At 43.2% G+C, this 22,183-nt stretch overlaps 1 protein-coding gene and 1 long non-coding RNA gene across 2 annotated transcripts in view; both read right to left on the reverse strand.

Annotated features, from left to right (window-relative positions):
* Positions 1–14,736, reverse strand: part of LOC134080455 (NACHT, LRR and PYD domains-containing protein 3-like) — a 22,659-nt gene extending 7,923 nt beyond the window's left edge. Inside the window, exons 1-9 of the mRNA XM_062536909.1 lie at positions 14,681–14,736; positions 13,656–13,758; positions 12,901–12,967; positions 12,669–12,807; positions 12,348–12,396; positions 5,307–5,459; positions 3,326–3,439; positions 2,597–2,680; positions 481–2,268 (exon numbers count right to left, since the gene is read on the reverse strand). Of these exons, the coding sequence (XP_062392893.1) occupies positions 481–2,268; positions 2,597–2,680; positions 3,326–3,439; positions 5,307–5,383 (2,063 nt within the window). The 5' untranslated portion in view covers positions 5,384–5,459; positions 12,348–12,396; positions 12,669–12,807; ... (1 more) ...; positions 13,656–13,758; positions 14,681–14,736. The remainder of the gene's footprint in view (positions 1–480; positions 2,269–2,596; positions 2,681–3,325; positions 3,440–5,306; positions 5,460–12,347; positions 12,397–12,668; positions 12,808–12,900; positions 12,968–13,655; positions 13,759–14,680) is intronic.
* Positions 14,737–16,542: 1,806 nt separating this feature from the next.
* Positions 16,543–19,771, reverse strand: LOC134080617 (uncharacterized). The gene is made up of 2 exons (XR_009939239.1): positions 19,696–19,771; positions 16,543–17,803 (listed from the first exon to the last, which is right to left on the reverse strand). It is a non-coding gene; the product is annotated as an uncharacterized LOC134080617 (long non-coding RNA).
* Positions 19,772–22,183: the final 2,412 nt, after the last annotated feature.

Raw genomic sequence — 22,183 nt, forward strand, 5'->3', positions numbered from 1 at the left:
CTATCACACACACACACACACACACACACACACACACACACACACACACACACAGGTTACCTACCTGGCAGATGTACTACCAACACTACTATCACACACACACACACACACACACACAGGTTACCTACCTGGCAGATGTACTACCAACACTGCTATCACACACACACACACACACACACACACACACACACACACACACACACAGGTTACCTACCTGGCAGATGTTCTACCAACACTGCTATCACAAACACACACACACACACACACACACACACACACACACACAGTGTTACCTACCTGGCAGATGTACTACCAACACTGCTACCACACACACACACACACACACACCCACACACACACACACACACACACACACACACACACACACACACACACACACACACACACACACACACACACACACACACACACACACACACACACACACACACACACACACACACACACACAGTTACTTACCCAGCATATGTGGATGTTGTGACCACTGGCAGCAGCTTCTGAAGAACTTCATCTGGACTGAGCAGTTCAGTCTGATCTTCCTCTGGTGTCTTTATGTACTTCTGCAGGTCAAACTCAGCCAGTAGCTCTTCTGACATCTTAAACTTAAATGTCTTTGTCTTCCACTGTCCTGGTAAGAGCATGTTTACACGCAGAGTATCTGAGCTACTTTTCTCCTCCACTACAGCATGGTGATTCAGCTCATTCAGACAGTAGAACAGGTTGATCCTTCTGTCTGAATAATCACCTTGATCTCTGATCTTCTGTTTAACATACTGGACTGTTTGCTCTGAGCTATATGATTGGCTACTGTTCTGTGGCAGTAGGTGCTTTAAGAGATTCTGATTGGACTCCAGTGAGAGGCCCAGAAGGAAGCGGAGGAAAAGGTCCAGGTGTCCATTCTTACTCTGTAAGGCCAGGTCCACTGCAGTCTTGTGTAGGTCATAAAGTGTTGCAGCTGTGAACAGAGCAGAGAGCTGAGAGCTTTGCTGTTGGTCAGGCATGTTTCTCTGTCTGTTGCTGAAGCAGAGGAACACATACAGAGCTGCAAGAAACTCCTGGATGCTCAGATGCACAAAGCTGAACACCTTCCCCTGGTACAGCCCAGCCTCCTCTCTGAAGATCTGAGTACACACTCCTGAGTACACTGATGCTTCTGTGACATCAATGCCACACTCTCTCAGGTCTTCCTCATAGAAGATCAGATTGCCTTTCTCCAGCTGTTGGAAAGCCAGCTTCCCCAGTTTGGAAATCACCTCTTCATCTGTCTCTTTTCTCTCTGTGTACTTGACATGTTTAATGCTTGTCTGAATGACCAGGAAGTGTGTGTACATTTGAGTCAGAGTCCTTGGCATTTCTACTTTGTCTGATTCTTTTGATGTTTTCTCTACAACAGTGGCTGAAATCCAGCAGAAGACTGGAATGTGGCACATGATGTAGAGGCTCCTGGATGACTTCAGGTGTGTGATGGTTTTGCTGGACAGGTTATCATCACTGATTCTCTTCCTGAAGTACTCCTCTTTCTGTGGGTCATCAAATCCCCTTATTTCTGTCACTTGGTGCACATACTGAGGAGGGATCTGATTGGCTGCTGCTGGTCGGGTGGTGATCCAGAGGAGAGCAGAAGGAAATAGATTCCCCTTGATGAGGTTTGTCAGCAGCACGTCCACTGAGGCTGGCTCTGTCACATCACAACAGGTTGGGTTGGAGCGGAAATCTAGAGGAAGTCGACACTCATCCAGACCATCAAAGATGAACATGACTCTGTGCTCTGAACCGGTGAAGACTCTGGGCTCTTTGATTTCTGGGAAAAAGTGCTGAATAAGATCCACCAGACTGAATTTCTTTTCCTTCATCAAGTTCAGCTCCCGTAAAGGAAGAGGAAATATGAAGTCAACATCCTGATTGGCTGTTCCTTCAGCCCAATCCAGACTGAACTTCTGCACTGAGACCGTTTTCCCAATGCCAGCCACTCCCTTTGTCAGCACTGTTCTGATGGGTTTGGATTGTACAGATAAGGGTTTAAAGATATCACTGCATTTGACTGGTGTATCGCGTGCTGCTTCTCTCCAGGATGCCCTCTCTATCTGTCTGACCTCATGTTCATCATTGACCTCTCCTCTTCCCCCCTCTGTGATGTAGAGGTCTGTGTAGATCTCATGGAGGAGTCTGGCATCCCCCTGCTTTTGGATTCCCTCAATCAGACACTGAAACTTCTTCTGCAGGTGGGATTTGTGGATCTGCTGATATCTGTGTGTGAAGACCAAAACACATGATCTAATGCCAAACCCTAACCATTCAAAACATACATGCATACAGATTTCTATACGCCAGTGTGTTTGTGATGGGGCAAGATTCCACAAACACACATTCACTCACACACATTCACTTTCTCTATCTCTCTCTCTCTCTCTCTTACACACACACACACACACACACACACACACATTCACTTTCTCTCTCTCTCTCTTTCTCTCTCTTACACACACACATTCACTTTCTCTCTCTCTCTCTCTTACACACTGTGATGGCCACACACACACACACACACACACACACACACACACACACTCCTCACCTGTTAGTTCCATGGCTGGTGTGTTGTTCCTCAGAGAGACTGGTGTTAGAGGCAGCACCCCCCTCCTCAGGAGCAGATCTTACTCTATAGAACAAGCAGAGAACAACCTCCATCACCACCTCAACTCATTACATTATTCATCACAACACACACACACACACACACACACACACACACACACACACACACACACACACACACACACACACACACACTCCACATGTCTGTACTGATGATTGTATTTCCTGTGAATATCTCAGGTACTGATACTCACCTCTGACCAGCAGGAACTCCTCCTCCTCCTCCTCCTCCTCCTCCTCCTCCTCCTCCACCAAACTTGAGTGGTGGATCCATGGACCAGTCACTCTTCATGGACACACAACTCGGTACAGGAGAGTGTGATCTCTTCTGCTGGATGGAGCTGTATTTTACACAGAGAGAGAGAGAGAGAGAGAGAGAGAACATTATAGCCAAGTGTACGCACACACACACACACACACACACACACACACACACACACACACACACACAAACACACGAGAGAGAGAGAGAGAGAGAGAGAGAGAACATTAAAGTCAAGGGTACGCACACACACACATACTGTACACACACACGAGAGAGAGAGAACAATATAGTCAAGTATACTGTACACACACACACACACACACACACTCCATGTCTGTACTGATGATTGCATTTCCTGTGAATATCTCAGACACTGATACTCACCTCTGACCAGCAGAAACTCCTCCTCCAAAGTGGAGTGGTGGTTCCATGGACCAGTCACTCTTCATGGACACACAACTCGGTACAGGAGAGGGTGATCGCTTCTGCTGGGTGGAGCTGTATTTTACACAGATACAGATATACAGAGAGAGAGAGAGACAGGGAGAGAGAGAATACACGTACAAACACACCATAATTAGGGCCGGATTAACAAATCACAGACCCCTGGGCACAAATGTCTGATGAGCCCCCCCAATCTCCAAACCCCATCTTCACCCCCACATCCATGCTGCAGCCATGTCTTTGATCTTTATGTTCTGAGTTCATTGTGAGATGCACGTTAAATCCAGGGGGTCAGGATTTGACTGATTAGCTTCGCCGATTAGCAAGGCACTTCCTCGTCGCCATTTTCCAGAAATACATCATATCCGGTGCCGTTTTCCCATAGTTTTCCTCATGCTGATTGGTGGCTGTTCCACTCTCAACTCATGCACAAGCTTAGTGTGGGAACGAGCTCTCCTTCTGTACCTTACGTCAATCAGTAACCTGGCATTTAATTGGCTAAGTAAAACGGCACCGGAAACAAGCCTCTTGAAACGCCATGTTGAAGCCTGAAAAAAATCGTTCAATTTTGGCAATTTTCACTAGCCTAGCATTCCCATTGAAATGAATGGGGGCCGGACTTGTTCACTTTCTCCAGTTCTTATAATACCTCCATGGTTAAATCTGTCTCTTGTTTCTATGATTGAGTGCAGTGGTTATGTCTGTGATCTTTATGTTCTGAGTTCATTGTGAGATGCACGCTAAATCTGTCTCTTGTTTCTATGATTGAGTGCAGTGGTTATGTCTGTGATCTTTATGTTCTGAGTTCATTGTGAGATGCACGCTAAATCAGTCTCTTGTTTCTATGATTGAGTGCAGTGGTTATGTCTGTGATCTTTATGTTCTGAGTTCATTGTGAGATGCACGCTAAATCTGTCTCTTGTTTCTATGATTGAGTGCAGTGGTTATGTCTGTGATCTTTATGTTCTGAGTTCATTGTGAGATGCACCCTAAATCTGTCTCTTGTTTCTATGATTGAGTGCAGTGGTTATGTCTGTGATCTTTATGTTCTGAGTTCATTGTGAGATGCACGTTAAATCTGTCTCTTGTTTCTATGATTGAGTGCAGTGGTTATGTCTGTGATCTTTATGTTCTGAGTTCATTGTGAGATGCACGCTAAATCTGTCTCTTGTTTCTATGATTGAGTGCAGTGGTTATGTCTGTGATCTTTATGTTCTGAGTTCATTGTGAGATGCACGCTAAATCAGTCTCTTGTTTCTATGATTGAGTGCAGTGGTTATGTCTGTGATCTTCATGTTCTGAGTTCATTGTGAGATGCACGCTAAATCTGTCTCTTGTTTCTATGATTAAGTGCAGTAGTTATGTCTGTGATCTTTATGTTCTGAGTTCATTGTGAGGATGCACGTTAAATCTGTCTCTTGTTTATTTCTAGTTAATTATTAGTAGACGATTAATTCGCTACAAACTTTAGGTAATTTAAGTCATAGCCTTCACTGTATTGGCAATGTGAGGTTAAATAGGTGGTTGTCACTTTAACATTGAGCTCTCTGGAATGCATTGACCAAACGCACTGCGTTAATATGATGACTAACGTCACCGTTAACTAGCATGCTCAACCGGCAAAACATAGTCCACCAACTTATGTGATGATGACAGAGTTCGAAGCATATAAACGCTGAAAGGTTACAGTGAAGCAATGTTCAAGCAATGCATGAAAACCTATTGGTTAATCCATAATCAGAAGTATGTGTCTTATACTGCCACTTACTGGTCACATGGTGGTACTACAACATTCACTACCTCGTAAGTTCAACCAGCTTCATGGAAAGTACAGCACCTATAATACCAAGCTCCAAGTGAACTCAACATGTCTGTACTGATGATTGTATTTCCTGTGGGAATCTCAGGTACTGATACTCACCTCTGACCAGCAGGAACACTTCCTCCTCCTCCTCCTCCTCCTCCTCCTCCTCCTCCAAAGTGGAGTGGTGGTTCCATGGACTGGTCACTCTTCTTGGACACACAACTTGGTGATCTGATTTCTTCTGCTAGGTGGAGCTGTATTTAACATAGCCTACAGATACAGAGGGAGAGAAAGAGAGAGAGAGAGAGAGAGAGAGAGAGGAGAGAGAGAGAGAGAGAGATGCTATTAGAAGCCTCGACTGGTAAACCCAGCCCGATCTGCTGGTGATTGAATTTGGCCCTGCAGCTCATGTTGGAAACCTGCATATTTATGTGTTCTGTTTAGAGTCCACTTCACAAACGGGCTCATCCACACGGATCCATAACATAGGGTGCTTTCAGACCAACATCTTTTGGTGCGCACCAAACGGTCCATTCGTACCAAAACCTCTTAGTTCGGTTCGTTTTCGTTGGTGTGAAAGCATTAATCGCACCCGGGTGCGCACCAAAACAAGCAGACCGAGACCACCAAAAAGAGGAGGTCTCGGTCCGCTTGACTCCGCACCAAATGTCGACCTCTGGTGCGGTCCCTCTGGTGAGAATGCGAACTGGGGTCCAAACCATAGACTGTAGGTCAACATTTTGAGTCAAAATTGGCGCCGGTTTCTACCGGAAGATAAACATTGAGGAAAAATCAATCAGGCCAATTTTTGGTCCGTTTTCTGGTGTGAAAGCGGACCTCACTGGAGTCTATGTCTTTCCAGATGCACCAACAGCTACTGATGAACAGGTAATCACTTTTGTTAGGCTACTCTTGCTAATAAAGGCTATGTCCAGAAGTCAAGCGTACACGCTGGATAGTACCCTCTTCCCAGTAGCGTCTTAGTTAGCTCACTCCTCAGTATGCGTCTCTACCTACATTTGGACAGCACTAACTAGTTGGCGTCACCTGACTCGGGGAGAGGGGTGTGTTGACGATTTGCATGACGTGTGGAGCTTGACCTGCGCTGCGCAATGGATTATGGGATATCTGAGGCCAAAAAAAGATGCATCGATGCACGCTTGGAAATCACGCCAAACGAAGTACCCAACTAGTGAGAGCGCTTGACTTTTGGACAGTCTATTCTGACGTAACTTCCGGAAAATGCACACTGCCCAGCATGCACGCTTGACTTCTGGACACAGCCATAGTAAGCCTCTCGTAACGTTAGCCTAGCTGCTTCTGATAACTTTACATTGAGACTGTGCTACATAGGATACCTGTGATGTGTGTTGTAGCCTGGCAGAGTGGAATTAGTTGGGCTCCTTAATCCTGCCAAAGTGTTTTCACTTAGTGTAAACATACACTCTGTAGCCTAGGTGGACTGTGTACAGTTGAGACACTTTTTGCGTTTTGATTTTACACACAAAAATAGATAGTGAAAAGAAGTGAATTTCCACATGACATTTCATGACGTTTTATGAGCATGTAGACTTAAATATTATCAATCAATAATACCCATAAGTAGTTTATATTTTTGTCTCGACTGTACCCTATGTGGTACAGTTGAGACAGTACCATGGTACAGTTGAGACACCCATTTCTAATGAAGTATAGTAAACTAACCGTTAATTGCAAAATTTAATGAATAAACCCCTAGAAATTGCAAAGTGTTTTTAATTTAACTTCATTAATTTAATTTACATTCCCATTTGTTAAAGGGGTTCGAAACATGTACAAAACATGTGACGCAGGAACAGATATAGGGAGGGAAAGTAATCTCATCGCCATCTGGTGGTTGCGTTCCTAGAGGCTAGCGGGAGTGGATGGGATTTTCTTTTAGAAAAAATATATCTCGGCCCACGATGGGAAGTTAGTTAAATGCCTTCAATATGCTATGCATGTAGGTCAGCTCTATTGCTTCTAGTGGTCATACTTTATTTTTTAGGATCAGTTTAATTGTTTTGAGTTTGTTTGTAACATGGTGATAACGAACTACAGTAGCTAGCTACATTAGCATTTGACGTCACCAGTTTGGGCGCTTCATCTCCAACTGATCAAAACGGCAATTTGCTTAACTGGCTTATCATATTTTTGTAATAACAGAGCGATGTAAACCGCGTGGTAATTACCTTTATGTTGGGATAACTTGTGTTGTGCTCCTACTCACACAAGAGCTGGCAGTAAGTGTGATTGTCTACTAACTAACCAACTAGCTAACAGGCTAATAAACAAACCATGCTAGGTGAGTAACGTCGTCGAAGGGTGTCACGTCACTTGAAGTTGTAGGCCTAGTCCATTTATGAAATGAAACGAGCAATTACGTTTTTTTTTAAATAAGGCGAAATAGGGTCTGATATTTTCACAGTTAGTAGATTATTACAGTATGCAGACTGAAAAATATTTTTGGTGGATAAGATCGCTAGTATAGCTGCTTAGTATTTTTTTGAAAAGGCGGTCTATGGGACTTAACATTGGAGCTGCTCTTCGATAGGAACGCAACCACTTGGAGCGCTGGTTTTCACTTTCCCTCCCTATAGACCCCTGCTGAGCCTACGTCACTACGTTCGCTGGCGGCAAAACAACCATCAACTGCCATCAGCGACAACGCTAAACTCATCCGATATGTCATTGTATTGTAAATCTTAGACATGACCATTTGGGACATAGTTATATATCTAATGATCTATACACCCGCCACTTCTCCTTACTGTATAAGCTCGGTTTTTCAATAACGTAATTATAAATATCTGGCCATTCAACGGAGGGCAATCTTGCTACGTCTTCTTTCCATTCACTTAGAATGGGGATCTGTCAGAATGATCCCACCTGATAACGTACGTTTTTTCAAAGTTTTTTCAAATAATCCTCCCAATCCCGTACACTGAGTGTATGTACACACTGTTTTATATCGTTAGCCATTTCATCAAAGGTTAATTACGGACTAATTTTAGCCGCATTACTAGTGCTTTTCAATGGCCGTCTAACTTTTCTGCCGCCACTGACGTCACGCCACTCCGAATGTTTATCCGTTGTGAAGGGGTCTATACGTTCGACCGGACCCGCGTCACACAGAGCAGGTTGTTTGCGCCACGCCCCTTTTTTGGGGAAACAAGCCCTCAGAACAAGCCTGAAACAAGCCAAAGTGAACGGGTGTTGTTCACGGTCACTGATCTATAACGAATAACTTATTATTTATAGATCAGTGTTCGCAGTAGACAGACATGCCGAGAAGTTGCTGTGTGGTTGGGTGTACCAACCACAAAGCTAAGAACCCATAACATTAGGCTACACCAAAAATAAATCAGACCAACGAAAACGGAAATCTAGGCTAACACTTGGCTAACACTAGCAGCTAGGCTATCGGCTATGACAGAAATGATCATATGTTGGAATTATCTAACGAACATACTTTACATCCAAGCCTGTCAGTCAACTACACAACATTACAATTAAAATAAGAGGCCAAAAATACAGGAAAACAATTTAGTTATTTAACTGGAGATGAGAGTATGTCCGGGTATGACACTGGCCACTGCTACTGCTAGCAGGCTACTCGGGAGACCGAAGGGACATGTTTTTACTTAGATTGAATTAAGCTTTTGAACGTATTTTTCACGGTCAACGACCGGCAAAGTGGTAATATATTGAGTGGTCCTATTAATTCGTTGTGTTTTCTGTTATCATTTACCCCTACGATTTCGGTACGAATTACGTTTATTGACCCTAATTTGCATTGGAGTTACTAGGCGCGTTCAAGTTGGCTGCGCAGCACAAAAACTGCGCAGCACAAGATGCACGTGGTTAAAAATCTGTCCACGATGGTCTAGATGGGCGTGTTTTCGACTCGGCAGTCGGTATCACATGGCCTCAACTTATCGCGGGAGCAAGGCGTGGCCAGGCGGCTGCTGCGCAAAAGAGCAGCCGGTCTGGAGGTACTGCGGAGAGCAGCGGAGCCTAGACCCTGCCTTCATGACGTCAGGTCTTTGCCCTAATTGGCTTTTACATCCCTGACGTGTGTGCAGGTGTTTAGATGCCTCCCCATATCCACAAGAGTCCGTGCGGGTCCGTGCCTCGTGATTCGTCACATGGTCAAGTCTAGCCAAGTCTACACTACGGGAAGTAGAGAGTGTACAACTTCATAGCAGCGTTTGCATCCCCGCCCCTGCTGCCACCGGCAGCTCTCGTTGCTGCAAAAGGTCATTTGGAGTTGAACTTGAACACGGCTAATGGGAGACGTGGTTTGTTTCCCCCAAAAAGGGGCGGGAACGTTCGTCGCGAGTCAAGTTCCCGGATGTGCCGGTCTAACGTCATACAAATGGAATGTTGGAGCAGAGAATGTCTAATAAGGGGAGAAGGACCACTAGCGAAATACTTCCGCATGGTACTGCAACTAGAGGGCGATCGCGAGCAAGTGATGAATGAATGGGTAGCAATGGAGCTGAACCCCCCAGTACCACATTTCTCGTTATATAATTTTTTCTCCTAAAATTGCATTAATGCATGCGATGCAGGATAACTTGACTTGACAATCAGCTGACCAATACAATTTTCAATATGTGTTGTTATTCCTAAAAACCCTTTCAAAGTTTTCATGTCACGTGACACAAGCGAACCACTTTACGGCCATAGACCTAAAAGAAGGTTCAGCTTCACGACGGTCGTAATCGGTCGCGATTGTCGCGAGCATCCATGAGCTAAATGCTAGCATGTTACAGGGAAAACGGCCCATCCTATGAAAAGCAGAAAGGACATGAGTGACTTTTTATTTCATTTCCAGTGGAAAACCTATACTCAGGTAGCTACTACGACAATGTACATTAAGAAATGAAGTTGTCAACTGTGAAAAAAACGAGTTCTAGCCGCTTAGCCCCATAGACCACAATTCATTCATCACTTGCTCGGCAACGCCCCTAGCGGAATTTCAACAGATTGCATGAACAATCCGGTACAATGGAGTTAATAGGAAGTGGACCGGCTCTCCCTAAAGGGGCTCTGGTTGGAGTAATGACGCTATTTGGTCCATGGATCTTTAAATTAGCTGTGGCTGTGTTAAATTGGGTGTTATAGCACACAATGTATAATCCATAACTTGCAATCATAAGTGTTAAAGTGGAAAACCGCGAAATCACGGTGATTTCTTGCTTGTAAACGTTCTCGACAAGTAGTCTGCCACGCAGTCTGCAGTGAAACTACTAAATGGCTAAATGTTGGCGCCCCCTCTGTCCCTTGGTGCCCTACGCGCAGTGCGTCATGCGCGTGATGGGAGCGGCACTACAGAAAACATGGCCAGGATACGCTTCCCAAACGCGCGCGAGGCGGTCCCGTTATCTAACTTCCTTCCTTAGGCGTCCTTCATCTTAACAATCGGTAGCAAATAACCTACGCCTGCACAATATACTATGATACTGCAGACACACACTCGAGGGAAACTTCCTGTGCTTTAGCATATGACGGCCGAGTTTCTGTTTGAACCACAACTCACGCTTTTAACACAGCACTAGACCCAACCCTATGTCCATCTGTTCACACTCGGACCTGCGCACACATGCACAATACAAACTGAAGTCAAGAGGATTTCTTGTTTTTTGTCTCCCGACCTCCTGTTTTCTCAATTTGGGATGGCTATCTGCCCATGTTGGGCCCACACACTGATACACACCGTGTTTGTACAGTAGGCTATGTTACACCCAGATAGCAAAATTTGCTCGGCCCACCTCTGGCCCTACACCTTGCCTCAGGGTAGTGTGGGTGTTGGCCCACTTCTGGTTTGGTCCCCGGCCCAGACATGGCCCGATCACTGTTAACCGACACTTTGAATTTGCTCTGGCCCAGGTCTGGCCCACACACTGTGAAATGACTCTTATAGTTGCTATTGGCCCAGGTCTGGCCCACACACTGTGAAATGACTGTCATGCATTGTGTTGGCCCAGGTCTGGCCCACACACTGAAATGAGTCTTATTGTTTGTGTTGGCCCAGGTCTGGCCCACACACTGTAAAATGACTCTTATTGTTTCTGTTGGCCCAGGTCTGGCCCACACACTGTGAAATGACTGTCATGCATTGTGTTGGCCCAGGTCTGGCTCACACACTGTAAAACGGATTTCAGTGAGTGTTGGCTGAATGTAGGCTTGGTCCCCGGCCCGATTGTGGCCCGAGCACTGTGAAACGGATTTCAGTGAGTGTTGGCTGAATGTAGGCTTGGTCCCCGGCCCGATTGTGGCCCGAGCACTGTGAAACGGATTTCAGTGAGTGTTGGCTGAATGTAGGCTTGGTCCCCGGCCCGATTGTGGCCCGAGCACTGTGAAACGGATTTCAGTGAGTGTTGGCTGAATGTAGGCTTGGTCCCCGGCCCGATTGTGGCCCGAGCACTGTAAAACGGATTTCACTGAGTGTTGGCTGAATGTCGGCCTGGTCCCCGGCCCGATTGAGGCCCGAGCACTGTAAAACGGATTTCACTGAGTGTTGGCTGAATGTCGGCTTGGTACCAAAAGCACTACCAGAATAATCACAAATGCAGAACTAGTGATTCAAGCACAAGTTACTTTTATTAATAATTCTAACAAATACAACCTTTGCAAGTAAAATCTAAATTAATTCAAACATTAGAACAAAAATCCAAGCTTAAAAAGTTACTTTCTTATTTATTCTACACAATTTCACAGATTAAGTAAAACAAATGAACATTCTATAAATAATGTTTTTTTTAAAAAAAATAATAAACATGGTCAAACATTTACAGAAATATTCTGTCATTATCACTCTCTCTAAAAGAGTAATTTCAATGTCCGTAGCGGGGTGGGCTGTGGGTTACCATGTACCATAACCTAGCAGGCTAACACACACACACACACACACACACACACACACACACACACACACACACTCAAAGCGCCTTATCTTTCTGTTGCTGCTTAGTTATTGCCTCCACATGTTGCATCATCACTAGCAGCTGGGGAGTATCTCCAAACTGCATTTAGTTATAAAAGAATACATATTGCAAGATCATTATGAGATCTACAGCATAATTTGTAAGATGTCATCTGTCAGAGTAAGTCTGTCCCCACAAATAGACTTACTGATAGCCACTTCGCTCAGCTCTCTCAGTTGGGGGTTGGTCAAAGAGTTCTTCCCATTCAGCCAGCCGAAATGCATGAAATTTCAAAAGAAAACAAAATTAATTTATTGTCTGACACATCCTTATACAGTCTAGCCACTCTGCAGCCATCTTGGTAACACTCCTGGCAGCTATTTTGGCCAAACAAGATCAGGTTTCTATATTAATTAAGGGATCTATAATTCCATATAAAATTGTGGTGTGGTTGTTCCTGTGATTAATGATAATGATGATGACTGAACACATTATATAACACACACGATATGTCAACACATTTACAGACCTGAAGCACACATGCTTGTGGACTTCCTTCCTTCACGCATCGCATCTTCAGAACAACTTCCACGAGATGCAGTTGGCCATGTAGTCATTCCCCGATCCTGTTCTTTGCCGACGTAGTGGATGACGCAAACCCAAAGCATCTAGAAATGGAACATCAGAGCAGTTCTCAATACAGATGAAAGTTGATTTCATCTTAAGTAGAACAGATTCTATTGTACAACTTCCCAACTTACATATCTCCTGTCTTCCAACGCCACCACTAAGCTTCATCCAAAGAAGCAGGTCTCTGGTCCGTGCTGCCTGGATTCAGAGGTGCACAAATAAGCCACAGTAATGAATGCATAATGTTAAAACAACAAAAAAGGGTTAAAAATCATTGCATCAATAATAACCACAGAAAAAAACAGCCCCAATTCAAAACAGACTAAGCTTATTTGCATATTAAATTGATCAGATTTACACACAACCCACCCCTGGTACACTCTCTCTCACACACACACACACACACACACACACACACACACACACACACACACACACACACACACACACACACACACACACGTCTTATCTGAAACAAGCTGGATAGATAACTAACGGATGCAACGAATTTACCTATCGCTAGCTCAGTTTCTTAAGCATGCTTACGTAGGTAATTTCTGAAATATGTTACGATCACAATTTACTTTGAGAAACACACAATTTTGGAAGTATCCCTAATAGCTAACTTAAAGGTATCTATAAGCACCAATATTGACGTTCACATTTATTAGCCCAACTACAACGTTAGGCTAATCAAAACTGACTAACATAACGTTAACTTACCGATAGCTGTCTTGGTCAATATCAAACCGTTTAGTTTAAAACCTATTCTTGGTAGCTTATGGTTGGTTAACAGTTAAACTGTTAGGATTATTCCTGAGATAATTTACACTCCTAATAATTTACTTGGAATATAGGAGGGAAAGGTAAAATTAATGTCACTTACCACAGCCAGTGTCCAAAACGAGACAGTTTCGCGCCGTTCTGGTTTCAATCTTCAGTTAATAGTTGTTCCACCGCTCTTCCACATGTAATGGGCCGACAGTCACCTTACAGAATCGGGCCAAGTGCGTTTAGTTTCCGTCTGTCGTTTAATATTTCAATTTTGCCGCCAACATCAATGCTACTGATCAGTGTCCGTTCTGTAAGTATCGGCCCACACGCTGTATGAGATCCGTCTGCCGAACTCCGGCAGTAGCCCATCAAACCATAATCGGGCCAAGTAAGATGCAAAGTATTCAGCCCAACTATTGCGTGTCAGTGTCGGCCCAGTCAACGGGGGTACAGTGCCTCAGCCGACTGAAACTCCACCGACAGTGGCAGCACTCAGCCAGGATCGGGCCGACAGTGTTTGTTGTTCTTCAGCCGAGCTTGCTTCGAACACCGGCAGTAGCCCGTCAAACCACAATCGGGCCGAGTAAGAAACAAAGTAATCAGCCCAACTGCTGCGTGTCAGTGTCGGCCCATTCAACGGGGGTACAGTGCCTCAGCCGATTGAAGCTCCGCCGACAGTGGCAGCACTCAGCCAGGATCGGGCCGACTGTGTTTGCTGTGCTTCAGCCGATCCGGACCTCGGCCGACACTGCCGGCACTCAGCCAGAATCGGGCCGACTATGCTTGCTATCTGGGCATTATCTCCGGAGACATACGCTAAACTAAAGTAGGCTATCTTTGTGATCCCTATAGGCCTACGCTTAAAAATCCTAAAAATATATATATATTTTTTTAATCCTAGACTAAATAAATTGTATTTTCGTGATAGTAGGCCTAGGCTACTTAAAGCGAGGATCAACAGTTTAGGCTACTTGACAACAGGGCGTTTGCTTTCCCAATCCTGTCGATGCCGAGACAAACTAGGCCTACCGATTGCCCTAGTCTGTTTTACCGTTAATTATAGTTTAGCTATGAAAGCCAAAACGTTGAAGAGACGACTCAATCATTACATTTACTATCCAATGCTGATAAACTTACCAATAATATTCTGTAGATGCGTCATAGTAGAAATGTTCAACTGCGTTTTCACAAAATGGAGGCTCAGTTTCACTTTCGTTAGGGGAGGAGACGCGACGCACAGTAGGCTACAGTCGTTACAGTCCAGCCTCCCGGGCTTGTGTTGTGTGATGCGGACTCCACAGTCCACACTGAACATATCCAAAACAAGGATCATATTTTACCAGGGAGCAGCAAATAAAATGGGAATAGAACGTTAAGACGAAAATCCACACTTACAGCAAAAACAACCAGGAGCTTTTAGAGAAACCAATGCACACCAGTGTGTTTTTATGAGCTGCTGATCGCAGGATTTTCAGAAGCTAAGACGTGCAAATGTTGTTTTGCATACATTGTGAGCAAGAAAGTCGTCTGCATTGACACCAAATTGTCTTACAGTGAAAGCAAACCGAACACTCCTGTTAAAAAAAACAAAATATTGTACACCACTGCACTGATAACGTCCAAAAGACATTTATGTGGTTGTCTACAAACAGTATTGTATACATTGTAGACTTAAGTGTTTTGAAAGGTTCTAAAAAAATGTTTTATGAAGGGGGTGTTTTTAGGCTACCTCAGCTGCCTTCCTGTCAATGTCAATTTATTTGTAAAGCACATTTAAAAAACAACAGTTGACCAAAGTGCTGTAAAAACAAACAAACAGATGAGACGGATGAGACGGAGCGGCATAGTTGACACCAAAACCAAACAAACAAATTTAAATTGTCACGGCACCTACTCACACAACAGAGGTGTTGTTCTATTTTGAACATTGTCAGTGCACAATAGTTTGTTTTTGACATGAGTGTAAGTTCGCTTTCACTGTCAGCCCAGTTGGTGTCCATGCAAACAATGTTCTTGCTCATGAACAGTCCTCTAAGTGCCCTGGTAGTCTACATGGCAGGACTTTCCCTTTCTCAAGCCCGACTCACATCTCTGAAACCACAAATACACAAAACCACTTCCAGTAGCCTATACATTTTGTAACGGGCACCCAATGTGGGGGTTTGGAATAAAGCCGCAATTTTTCTTCTGATTTCACAAGATTGAAACACAGTCAGTATCAACACATAGGCTACAGCTGACAAATGTATACGTGGAATCTATAGGTAGCGATCATTATTCTCAGAAAAGTTGAAGTCTTTAGCTTGAACACTTTTTGAGATAATGACATCTGAACTTTGCTGCAGATTTAGACGAGGGCGCAAATGTGCCAAAAATCAGAAGGGCGGTAGGCCTACCATGTTTAAAGAAAGATAAATGCACCCTCGAATATAATCTCGTTCTTTTATTTATCTTGAATGCATGTACAAGACGGACGCGTTTCGGCAAACAGCCGCCCTCAGCGTCTATGGTACCATGTTTATACATGTTTTTCTCTGGATGTATTAGGTATACCAAGCTAATATGTTGGCTAAGCTAGTTTAAATGGTTACTCTTTAGGTGGTACCAAGCTAATATGTTGGCTAAGTTAGTTTAAATGGTTACTCTTTAGGTGGTACCAAGCTAATATGTTGGCTAAGTTAGTTTAAATGGTTACTCATTAGGTGGTAGGCCTACCAAGCTAACATTTTGGCTAAGTTAGTTTAAATGGTTAATCTTTAGGTGGTACAATTTTGAAGTAAATCTGAGATGGTGAAGCAGAAGGCATTTGGTGGAATGACCCCGAGGCCCCATCACTGTTGCCTTGGTTACGTTACTCCCATCACTGTTCACCACATAGCCTACAGTAAAACTATCATATGGAATAATGCAAATGTAACGGGTGTAGCATGGCCCTGCGCTGCCTCGACTACTCTGCGATGTGTTGTGCACAATGTGGAGCTGGACACGGGACACTCATGGACCATTGACAGATTTATTCTGTGTATAATGAAACATAGAAGGAGCAGAGCACATCGTCATCCATACAATGCCTCTCTCGGTCAAGTTTAACAGCAACTGACTTACTGAATGAATATACAAATAACATGGGACTACAGTACACCTTATTAGCACATACCTGTGTATAATGAAACATAGAAGGAGCAGAGCACATCGTCATCCATACACACGGCATCATACACACTGAATGAAAACTTCGTAGGCTAGCTAGCTCGTTCTCCCCCAAAGTCTCAAAATTACCCCCCAGCTGGAAAACATGGTAGGCTAATCCACACAGATACACTGCTACTTTCTAATTAAGGAAAGTTCCTATCAGTAAGTCCATTATTTTATGAAATAATCTTATTTCACTCGAACCATTTTAGTACGTACCTCTCTCGGTCAAGTTTAACAGCAACTGACGAGAGAACGGTAAAATCAGAGCCCCTTTAGGGAGAGCCGGTCCACTTCCTATTAACTCCATTGTACCGGATTGTTCCTGCAATCTGTTGAAATTCCGCTAGGGGCGTTGCCGAGCAAGTGATAAATGAATTGTGGTCTATGGGGCTAAGCGGCTAGAACTTTAAAGAGAGCTAAAAGTTTTTTTCACAGTTGACAACTTCATTTCTTAATGTACATTGTCGTAGTAGCTACCTGAGTATAGGTTTTCCACTGGAAATGAAATAAAAAGTCACTCATGTCCGTTCTGCTTTTCATAGGATGGGCCGTTTTCCCTGTAACATGCTAGCATTTAGCTCATGGATGCTCGCGACAATCGCGACCGATTACGACCGTCGTGAAGCTGAACCTTCTTTTAGGTCTATGGCCGTAAAGTGGTTCGCTTGTGTCACGTGACATGAAAACTTTGAAAGGGTTTTTAGGAATAACAACACATATTGAAAATTGTATTGGTCAGCTGAATGTCAAGTCAAGTTATCCTGCATCGCATGCATTAATGCAATTTTAGGAGAAAAAATTATATAACGAGAAATGTGGTACTGGGGGGTTCAGCTCCATTGCTACCCATTCATTCATCACTTGCTCGCGATCGCCCTCTAGTTGCAGTACCATGCGGAAGTATTTCGCTAGTGGTCCTTCTCCCCTTATTAGACATTCTCTGGTAAAATCAACAAAAGGAACGTAGCTGACTTTCAAAATAAAAGTCCCAAAATGAAAATACATGAATAAATGATAATACAAAGAAAAATACACTCTGTTGAATGGTTTTGGTGGGATTTCAACCTTGAAAATAAAAATGCAATTTTAACCTGGTTACACAAACATAACAGTAAGAAATATCTTTAATACATCTTGATGAAGGAATGAACTAGGAACATAGGAACTATGAACACTTCCTTTTGATCACATGCTTCCCGATTACAAGTAGAGAATATAATTCTGTATTCACAGCTATTCCTGTAGGCCCATCTTCCTTAATGAAATGTATTATATATATATATATATATATATATATATATATTATAATATATTATATTGATATCAATGATCATTGATAGATAGAGATAGATAGATAGATACATAGATAGATAGATAGAAACTTTATTGATACCCAAGGGGAAATTCAAGATCAACATATTGATAGGCCTATCAATAATCATTGAGAGTTAATCCCCATCTGATGGCTTAAACTCATGAACTCAGAATGCAACAGCAAACCTACAGTAATGTTACAGGGTTTCCACTTTAAGTCAATAGTAAAACTCCATGACTTTTCCCTTTTTGTTTTAGAACAGAAGCTGAATAAATGGACACTGAATGAGAAGACAAAGTTAGACCACACCACTCAATCAATCAGTAACTGAATGAGAAGACAGTTAGACCACTCAATCAATCAGTAAAGCTAATGACCAGATATTTTCCCCATTGTCCATGTGTGCTGGCAAGTAGCCTAGCCTACGTTGCAGACTGCTAACATTTAGACCTTTTGGCTTTTGGTGACATGGTGTTCACTAGGCTAGGCCTATATTATATCAAAATTCCCTGATAATCCATGACTTTGCCCGAAATATGATTTCAAAAAAATGATGATTTAAAAATCATCAATGATTTAAAAAAAAAAAATTCCCATTTCCATGTCTGGAATAGATTTCATCAAATTCCATGATATTCCAGACATTTTGACTTTGATTTTTAAGCATGATCAAAGATCTCATGCGTGCTGTCAACATTTATTTTGGCTATATTATAAAACAGTACAGGATAGACCTACTATAGTAGGCTATACTAATAGATAGAGTCTTTATATTCTTCTTCACACATGTGGGCTTAACAACCTCCCTGTCTGCGAGGCCCATTCATTAACCTCTATCAAATGAACAACCACCATCCCCCGGCGCACAACTTCCTCCGCTTTGTAAATCACCAGCCGCCACTGATACTGTATGCATATCGTTTAGTCCCTGTGTCCACCTATCGTGTTTTTACGCTAACGGCGAACATTTTCAATATGATACATTTGTTAAGTTTCAAGTTCCGCTCGGCTCTGACCGTTTCTCCCACTTGAAATATGTTGAACAACTTTGAGAACAGCGCTGGGCTCGTCAATGTCACTTCTCTCTCGACGACCCATGAAATTGTCAAGTGGCTAACCTCGCAACAAGAGCTGACAAGTGCTGAGAAATGGAGTTTGAGGGCGTTGTCAGCATATTGCGATTGGTGGACAGATAGCCTTATCACGATAAGTGGGCGGGCAGTGCCGTCTGCTACTAAAACTTTTCTGCTGTTAGTAGTTGCGTTGACTCCATTGTGGCCTCGGCCTATTAAACTTCACTCGGACAGTTGACAGTGACAACTGTCGGTCAATTTGTTTTATAGATACACACAGCTTTTGTAGCCAGCGTAGCCTTATCTCTGACACAGAATGCTAAATAAGGAATCAACATTGCCCTGCCTACTTGACAACAAGCACACAGCTAGCCGCTTGTGTCCTACTGAGTAGCGGCTATGCTACAGTGTAGCCCGTTACCCTCCCCGACCGTGTTGCCACCGAACTAAACACTATAGCCTACTCGGCTACATTGTGCTGTTGTGTTGTAGCCTAGCTAGTATTATATCAAGCCAGTCGCGTTGAAGACCTGATTAAACCGTTGACTATCAAATGCTGATAAACTTACCAAGAATATTTTCTACTGCGTGTTCATCAAGAGGAGGCGACTACGGACGTTTAGTGAAGAGGACGTGACGCGCAGCAGCCTAGCTACAGTCCAGCCTTCAGTTTGAGCTGCTGAAGTGGTGCGGACAGGACTGGACTCCACAGCGAAAAGACCCAAAACGTGATAGCGGAATTATTCACCAGGGAGGGACATGTTATATTATAGGAAAAGAAAAGGTGGACTATGACATCTAGCCTATATCGTTTCACCCCGAAATTGCATCGCGCCTATACGCTGAGGGTTTTGGGAAGGTTTTCCCAAAGTCAGTGCCATGACGTAAGTCTAGGGCAGCGGTGGCCAACCCGCGGCTCGCGAGCCACATGCGGCTCTTTGCCTCCTCTCGTGCGGCTCGCGGCTGCTCAACTGATGTTGACTTCTCCTCGGACTTAAACTTTTTCTTTTTGAAATAGCCTTTATTTCCGGTAAATAAAACATAATTTCAGAATTTGATAGTAGCCTATTGCCAAAAGTAAGTATTAATAGTTAACAATAATAATATTTAACCGTCATGATATGGATAGGAATTTGCCAAAAAGAAGCAGACGTGTTTATTCTCAGCCAGGTTTAATGCTAGGCCTACTGTTGCAATCAGGAATACCCTGAAGCTAATCGTAAGTAGAAGGAACACGTGCCATTGAAAAGGAGGTTGATATCGTTTTGTAGCATAACCCCTCTGGTTAATGTGTCAAAATAATCAAAACAAAAGCACTCCGAGATCGCAAACCTCCGCCTCGCGCATCCTGCTTAACATCTCGCGCCTCCGCTTAACATCTTGCTTAACCCTGAGCCCGACGGGACGCAAAGTGCGTAAAAAAACGCACACATTTTCTATGTTACATTGCTCCGCTATTATTAGTCACAGCGAGATGAGACTTATATTGCAGGAAAGAGCAGAACCGGGGCTTTCCAACGATACTAGAAACTTGTCTGTACGATCAAGTATGAAAATAAAATAAAATGATGAAGTTAAATCAAAGTATATCATATTTACAGTCTATATTGCTCTGCGTTCACCGGCGCATCCAGAACTCTCGCTTAAATTACTCGCGGACCACGCATCGCACAGACATGACACGCATATCAAATGAAAGAGGAGAAGCAGAGCTTTGCATTGATACCAAATGCATCGATCATTTCGTATGATAAAATCAGACGAAGTTACAAACAAATAATAATGTCATATAGCTTTGGCTACCTTTACTGACAAACCCCGATGAAAACATAACCTCATTTGTGGAGGTTATATGTTTCTAGCCTACACATTAGTTTGGTACTTGGTATGCCACTGATTCATAAAGCTTCAAACCTGAACATTTCCTACATACTTTTGCAAGTAGGCTACAAGGTAATGGCTATAGACGTCAGTCACTTGTTTTCTTTTTGTTTATTTTCTTTTTAAAAGTTAACTGAACACTTGACGGTCACATTGAATTATCAGTTGTTGGAGCATTGCTCATGGTAATAAGTCATTTAGTGAGGGCGAATTTGATGAGTGTCTGATCTTTGTTGCTTGCTACTGATCATTTTTCAATGATCATTGAGCATCTGCCAAGTGTCTTGCTTTAAATGAAAAACAAAGGAGCTATAACTGTAGGCCTAATATTGTGCTGTTGTAGCCTAGTATGGACACCTTTTTTGTTGTGCGGCTCTTTAGTTTTGTGGGGTTTTATTTTGGCTCTTCATGCTAGACTGGTTGGCCACCCCTGGTCTAGGGTGACAGCATGGCCTACTTTTTTCTGTATTTCTGCAAGGGGCAGATCAGTTAATAAGAGTTAGGCTAATATAGCTTGACATATTCATGTTAACTCCTCTAAACAATCCATTTTTTTTCATTCAATGGGCACTGGGTGTTCCAATAATGACACAAGCATCCATACCACTGCAGTGCAGACACTCAGCCACATTCATACCACGTCTTCCTCTCACAACTTAAAGGAGCGTGAGACCAAATCCCAACATCTGGCTCCTGCCCTGTCTAAATAATCATGAAGGAGTGAGATACAGGGTCTCTCACGCGCATACTGTGATGTGGGCTCCTTAATCATATACTATGGGCTATGTTGTTATTCCCCCTGATATCTTAATTGGGCTCCTTAATCATATACCATGGGCTATGTTGTTATTCCCCCTGATATCTTAATTGGGCTCCTTAATCATATACCATGGGCTATGTTGTTATTCCCCCTATCTTAATTGGGCTCCTTCATCATATACTATGCCATAGTATATGATGAAGGAGCCCAATTAAGATATCAGGGGGAATAACAACATAGCCCATAGTAACTATGGGCTATGTTGTTATTCCCCCTGATATCTTAATTGGGCTCCTTCATCATATACTATGGGCTATGTTGTTATTCCCCCTGATATCTTAATTGGGCTCCTTAATAATATACTATGGGCTATGTTGTTATTCTGATATCTTAATTGGGCTCCTTAATCATATACT

The sequence above is a fragment of the Sardina pilchardus genome, chromosome 1 (assembly GCF_963854185.1).
Source record: "Sardina pilchardus chromosome 1, fSarPil1.1, whole genome shotgun sequence".
Taxonomy (NCBI): domain Eukaryota; kingdom Metazoa; phylum Chordata; class Actinopteri; order Clupeiformes; family Clupeidae; genus Sardina; species Sardina pilchardus.